The following is a 6,885-nucleotide window of genomic DNA, read 5'->3' as shown; positions in this document are numbered from 1 at the left end:
TGAACTTATTCCTCAAGTAGATTAAGTGAAGGAGTATGCTTCCGCAAAACTGCGTCCAGGGTTACGTGCATACTAGATCTCAGGTTTAGATGAAGCATGGGGCACATCAGGTGAGATGATAGATTTCTGACTAACCGCTTGACCTTAGTTTAAGTTGTACTCAGTTACGTTAACTATGCATATTGTTTCAGCGTTAATTAAGTTGTACGTAGTTATACTAACTATCGGGGTCTAGACAAGGGGTTCTAGAAGAACCGCTGATTAATGTTTGAGTATTACATGGGTAACTGTAGGGGGCTAAACAGACCTACTATTTAAGGTATATTAAATAGTATTAGCCACAAACCTCTGGCTAAGGATCAAACTGGCGAGTTTGTGATCGTGGGGCCCACGTAGAGCGGCCGCCGTGAGGCACCCTGAGCGACATTCCTAATGAACGAGTAAATATAAAGTAAAGAGTTAACTAGAATAATCAAATGTCAGAAGAGTAATAATAATAATTAGAGACAGACAAACAACCAATTTGCCTTTCAACCTAAATTCGAGGTCATACTAAAATGGAGTCAGATTAGAATTGAACTTAAAATTGAATAACTTAGCGCGCTGAAAAGACCGAACACGCAAGAAACCTTCATCCACCACTGGATACCTTCCTTGGGCCAAGTGCGTGGACCTTACACAACCATTATGGAATGTTCTGTATAGGTTCCTTTTAAGTTATCGCAAAACACCTCCCTGCAGTGGTCTGTGAAGGTTTGTTTTTGGTTTCCAAAAGAATCTGCAGAGAACATTCTTATTTGGTTTCCAAATAATAACCAAACTGGAACCAGATGGGAATGTTAGGGAGTGTTGTGCGTTTGCTGCAGCCTCGTTTTCATCCATTAAAAATTCAAAGGCATCTACCCTGACTTAAAGTGTCTACTACATCTTCAAAATGACACAGTTACCTGTAAAGGAACATAAACTGTTCCTTGTAATTTCCTCTTCCCAGCCGTGTGCTGATCTCCAAGGTGTAATAATGCGTCTTGTTGAACCTGTTGATGAGCAGTCCGTCATGGTTACTTCTGTCATGTAATAACGGGGGTTTTCAAGTAAAAACACACCTGTTTGACTCACTTATTTAGCTCTTCTGGAAAATTATCCACCGAATCTCCGCTAGAATCCACAACTTCAAGAATAACGATGATACTATCTGAAGAAAGGGAGCGACGAAAACACAAACCATTACCATCAGCGTCATTGTACCGTACAAGCTGCTACTCCCCAGAAGGATTATCAGACATTAAGATAAATCTCATGTAATAGACTTCACATGTATTTTACATGACTGGACTTTTTGTAGGTGTGGATGGGCCTCACCTTGATCAGGGTTTTCAGCACAAACAGATCTGAGAGTTTTGATTTCCCAAATTTCTGGATGTTGAAAGTGGTGACCTTCATGATGCCTGTTGAACATGAAAGAAACCAAATTAGTGATTTATAATGGCGCTTTCAATGAAACTAATGCATGGAATGACACATATAATAATAGAGCTCATTTCTGGCCATGCCTACTGCAGTCATGACTTTTACACATTCATGAATTACTTAATCATGCAGTTGTCAACAAATGAAGTGAAACACTCTTTCATCTTTTCTTAGAAAGCTGTTGCTATCGCTTAATTATTATTTAAAGCAATTACAAGCGGAAGAACCTGTTTCATGAGTTGCCTGAGCTGTTTACTAAGGCGTTCACACTGTCAATTTTTGGGATTGACAACCGCATTTACAATTTTTCTTTACAGGTGTGAGTCTTGAAATGTCCCGTTCACACAGCAGCGTCTCGATAACTGTCTGTATGAACGTGCAACCGGAGTCAAGCCCGTATTTCTTACTAGTTACCATAGCAACAGTGACCAAAGAAATATCAAAGATGGCGACGTCCACAAAACGTAAAGTCTTACTACTTTCTGACAAGAGTCCAATCGAGCCGCCAGTTCATCTGTCAAACCTTGACTAACCGACACCAGCTTTTATATTTGTGTGGAGAGCGGATCATTTGAGTCGCGGCAGAACACAAAACTGACCGGAGCGGCTCCGGTGGAGAAAAACTGGATCTAAAACTTTCAGATGACACACAGCTCATTTCTCCGTCACTGTAAGTTACTGAAACCACACATGAAAACACGCAGCTCACGGTAGACACGCGTTTGTGCAGCAGAGCTAGTTGTCCAGTCCTGTTCAAGAATGCGGTTGTGAGTCCTCAACATTTAACTGGTGTGAGTTTGGTTACAGAATGCGGTTGTCACGCCTGAAAATAACCGTACTGTGTGTGAACGTAACCGTATTAAGGACTCAAATACAGGACTGACAACAGTAGCCTATTCTGCTGCTGTGTGAACGTGGCCTTTAAAGAGTTTGAGATCACCAGACCAGCACAACACACAACAGCTAAATGTGTTTAATGTTGCCTAAAAAAAAATAAAAAAGATAAATTTGATCTAGTGGAGAGGGAAATTTAAATTCTAAACCAAGACAGAGGAACATGTCTGTTCATTCACAAATGCAACCGGATGAAAGCCGCAGTTTGACTAAACAACAAGAAAGGCCATTTTAGTGACTTGGTGTCGGGCCAGTTGGTGCAGAGGGACTTTATGCCCAGAGGGTTTCTCTATGGCTCTCTGAATGTGGCAGAAATTTGTTCCAGTGCTCGGACATTCCTATACAAGGAACATATGGACGACAATCTGTCGTGAACATGACACCACCATCCGAAACCTTATTTGTGACTATGGCTGGATTTAAACAAAAGAGTTTTCACATTCCATCTCATTCAACACCACACAAATAGAGACAAGTTTGGGGGCTTCATTTCCAGGTTTCCCATTCGCGGGTGTGACTGAGAGGATTTTTTTTTTAAATTCAAGAGAACAAAAGCATATATTTTTAGAATATTTTTTTCCAAATAACATGGCAGGAATATAAAAACACAAGAAGCTTGTTTGATGATCACACTGCAAAAAATTACTTTCTTTCTTGGTATTTTTTTCTAGTATAAATATATAAACCTTCTTTAATCAAGATACATTTACTTGAGAAGCAAAATTACTGTTAAAACAAATTACTATTTTACGAGATACTAAGTCATAATTTTGAGAAAGTTTCTCATTATTATGACTTACAGAATTATATTTTTTTCTCAACTGTGGCGGAAACGGGCTTCCATATTTAAAGTCTTGTTTTCTGATAAATGTATCAAAATTTTGTTCGTTTTTGCTTAAAACAAGAAAAATATCTGCCAATGGGAATTTTTTAAATCTTGTTTTCCCTTTGAATTAAGATTATTTTTCTTATCCCATTGGCAGATTTTTTTGTTTGTTTGTTTTGAGCAAAACAAAATGTTAATACATTTCTCAGAAAATAAGACCTAATATCTTAAGTCATTTTGCTTATCAAGTAAATGTCAGCTAAGTAGCTAAGAATATCTTTTTTTTTTTTTTTTTGCAGTGCAGATGCTGAGATAAAGTTGTCTGGACACTTTTTAAACTATTTTTTTAAGAATTCTAAAAATGAAGATAATTTAGTCCAAGAACAAAACTTAACTTACACCAAATATTTTTTTTTAGAATATTCTAAATTTAAATGCCAAACTACATGGTAGGAATATAAAAACACAAGAACCTTTCTTGAATCTGTGTTTTTGTTTTTTTTTGGTACCAATTAAGATAAAGATTTAAGGACTGAAAGAACATAACTTAACTTACCCAAGTATTGGTCTGAAGATGCACAAGAAAAGGACTGTGGAGATTCATAAAAACTGCAGCATTACTTATATTGGACACCTGTGACCTGATTGGCTAGACGCAGGAACCAGTCGAGTGACTTGGCCCAGCCCCAACTTGGACATCACTCAAAACAACAAAACAGTTCCTCCCTCTGGGCAAACATTCACTCGGAAGTGGAAAGCTAAAGAGTGCAGGTGAGTTCAGACAATACAATCATCCTCATTACAGCCACAACGCATTTTAATTTGCGCTGGAAGGTGGAGAAATAATTGCCAGGTTGGACAGAATGAGATATTGAAGTTGTTCGAGAGCCAAGTAAACCGGTAAAGTAAGAAAGAAGCGAAGGAGCCTGTTTCCATCAGTCAGGTGTAACAGGAAGCTGCTGCCTTGTGGATGCAGGATGCAGTGTGCTTATTTTTGGAAATATATAGAAACTGAATTACAAATTCTGCATTTGAAGGAGACACTTTGTCTTGGACATTAGTTAAAGTGGATGTTTGTTAAATTATTATAACTTAAAGTTAAATATTTCCCTACACTGATGTTACATTCAACGTCAAAGGTCCTTTGTTTTCATAACTGTTGTTGAGATGGATTCATGTCCAGACAATCCAGGTGTGTTGTCGTTTTTTTCCGCTTGAAATGCAGTCAGTGCCTCCATAGCGAAGTGAAATACGACTACAGTAAAGACCAGTGAGCCAGAAACAACATGTCAGCTACAACAGGTTCAGATGATTTGAGGAATTTAAAAAACAATAACACGAAAATGAATCTCAGGAAAATGGCGGGAAATGTTTATTCAGGTTTAGGTAGATAAACAGATAGATAGATCAGTCATGTAAATGTTTAGCAAAATTATCACATGAAACTATTACAATTTTTAAATAGAGTAGATTGCCGCCAAAACATTGCATTATGGGAAATCAAGGTCAAATTCATTATGAAGTGACTTGTTTCAAGGGAATATGTTGTTTGCAAAGCATATAGGGAAACCAGGTGGTTCTAGTGACATTTTTATACCATGCTTTATTAAAAAAATTAAGTGCACCTGCAGGTTTGAGTCTATATACCCATTATCCTGATGGGTGAGGTTTCACAAATGCAAATTCATAAAAAAACGTCCCTTGTTGTTTTTGACAGTCACCTCAATTGATCTTTAAACCCATGGCTATGTGGTTTCCTCTAGTCAAGCCTGCTATAAAATTACTATACAACCAAAGAGAAGTTCTGTTATCAATCGGAGAGGCCTCTATAAATTCTCCATTTTACGAGACATCTGTGCGACAGAAACCCTATCTGATTTAAAACAGGAAGTAGGCATGGCCTGTTTTCAAATGAGCAGCCATTCATTATTCACTAGCTGCCTAACGGACAACACTGGAAAACAATTTGAGACTTCATAGTAAACACAAGCAGCTTCGGTAAGAGCTGATTATCTGTTTATTAATTTATATTAAAATAAATTGAAATACATAACATGTTTAGCTTGTATTAAATAATAGATATATAACAGATTTAAGCAAGATCGATGATGATCCTTGAATGTGTTAATATGGGGTTTTTCCACTTCATACTGGTGCATTGCAGCTTCTTTCAAATCTTAGATGAATTTATTCAATCAAAACTAATTTTGTGTTGTTTTGAGTACATTTTGCTTTCGAACTCTCGAAACCCGTTGTGGTTTTCCTCTCTGTCTCTAACGGATCTCCTGTGGTCCTGCATAATCTGACATGTCAGCTCTTTATAAACTATAAGTACTTCCTGTGAATGAACAATGCATCCTTGAATTATCTGCTAAACTTCCTTTGGCATTTTACAACAGGAAAATGGTATAGAAATGCCAACAGACCTGAAAACATCCAGTGTTTCTTGTCGTGAAACTCATTTCACTTTGCGATGTTTTTCTGGTCTTCTGAAGGTTGACACCATGAAGATCGCATCTTTTAACATCAGACGTATGGGTCCAAGCAAACTGTCAAACAAAAATATTGTAAATTATCTTATTAAGGTAAGTTTATTATCTGATTGTTTAAGAAAATCACACAGTAAAAGCTCATAGGAAGTTATTAAAATAGACCACTACACTTTCCCTGTAGATCTTCTCTCGGTACAGTATAATCATTATTCTGGAGGTGGTGGACAAATCGGGCAAATCTATAGACAAATTTCTACAGGAGCTCAACAGCACCAGGTCTGTATGAACCTTCAGAGATTCTCTTCACCATCTGTAGCTCAAAAGCCTAAACTTAGCCCAAATTTAACTCCCTTTTTCTCCCACAGAGCTAATAAGAAACATCCCTTCACAATGGTCGGAAGCTCCAGGCTGGGACGCACTCTTTATAAGGAGCAGTTTGTCTGTTTCTACAGGTACAACAATTAGTAAATTATTGAAAATTATTACGTTGTCAGCATAAAAATTGGAGCAAAAAGCAAAAGTTTTGAATCATGCATTTCAAAATTTTGTAGCATTTGATACATCTCCCTTTTCCCTTAAAGGGTTAGTTCACCCAAAAATTTAAATTAGCCTATAAATTAGTCACCCTCAAGTCATCCTAGATGTATATGACTTTCTTCTTTCAGACGAATCCAGTCGGAGTTATATTAAAAATTGTCTTTGATCTTTCAAGCTGTTTAATGCCACTCAGCGGGTGTTGCATGCATCCGTCCAAAAGAAGTTAAATAAAAAGCGCCCATCCATAAAAAAAAGTGTCTCACACAGCTCCGGGGGGTGAACAAAGGCCTCCTGTAGCGAATCGATGCGTTTTTGTAAGAAAAATATCCATATTCAAAATGTAAAAATCACTTGAATCTAGCTTGCGCTCACTGTTGTAAACGGAAGCAGTTCCGGGGAAATGACGTATGAGGGCAGCGCTGCGCATGCGCCGCTCAGAAGTGACGAACGCTGAAACGCAGCGGAGAGATCAAAACAAAACAACGGTCACTAATTAGAAGTACAAAACGAGGATTTGTAAAGAAGAATGTCGGAGGATTTCGATATAAGCCAAAAGGAGACTGGTTTTCCTTTGCTAAAGTAAGGAAACTTTGCTTCCTTTGATCCTGTAAACAAACGTTGGTTTTCACGAGACTCACCAGCGCATGCGCAACGCCGACCTCATACGTC

General features: G+C 37.8%; 2 protein-coding genes across 4 annotated transcripts in view; one reads left to right on the top strand and one right to left on the bottom strand.

Annotated features, from left to right (window-relative positions):
* The window catches only part of LOC107718476 (deoxyribonuclease gamma-like), a 2,003-nt gene extending 563 nt beyond the window's left edge, over window positions 1-1,440 (bottom strand). Inside the window, exons 1-3 of the mRNA XM_016525565.1 lie at window positions 1,334-1,440; window positions 1,117-1,188; window positions 948-1,034 (exon numbers count right to left, since the gene is read on the bottom strand). Of these exons, the coding sequence (XP_016381051.1) occupies window positions 948-1,034; window positions 1,117-1,188; window positions 1,334-1,440 (266 nt within the window). The remainder of the gene's footprint in view (window positions 1-947; window positions 1,035-1,116; window positions 1,189-1,333) is intronic.
* Window positions 1,441-1,837: 397 nt separating this feature from the next.
* Window positions 1,838-6,885, top strand: part of LOC107718466 (deoxyribonuclease gamma-like) — a 16,995-nt gene continuing 11,947 nt past the window's right edge. Inside the window, exons 1-5 of one of the 3 annotated variants that reach the window (XM_016525552.1) lie at window positions 1,838-2,137; window positions 3,841-3,958; window positions 5,683-5,772; window positions 5,861-5,955; window positions 6,045-6,131. In XM_016525552.1, the coding sequence (XP_016381038.1) occupies window positions 5,692-5,772; window positions 5,861-5,955; window positions 6,045-6,131 (263 nt within the window). In that variant the 5' untranslated portion in view covers window positions 1,838-2,137; window positions 3,841-3,958; window positions 5,683-5,691. Of the gene's footprint in view, window positions 2,138-3,704; window positions 3,959-5,111; window positions 5,186-5,682; window positions 5,773-5,860; window positions 5,956-6,044; window positions 6,132-6,885 lie in introns of those variants that run through there. The other 2 variants (XM_016525553.1, XM_016525554.1) reach the window with 2 other exon arrangements.

Source organism: Sinocyclocheilus rhinocerous, unplaced genomic scaffold, assembly GCF_001515625.1.
Source record: "Sinocyclocheilus rhinocerous isolate Xijiao unplaced genomic scaffold, SAMN03320098_v1.1 scaffold92, whole genome shotgun sequence".
Taxonomy (NCBI): domain Eukaryota; kingdom Metazoa; phylum Chordata; class Actinopteri; order Cypriniformes; family Cyprinidae; genus Sinocyclocheilus; species Sinocyclocheilus rhinocerous.
This window is presented reverse-complemented; position numbering and strand designations above follow the sequence as displayed.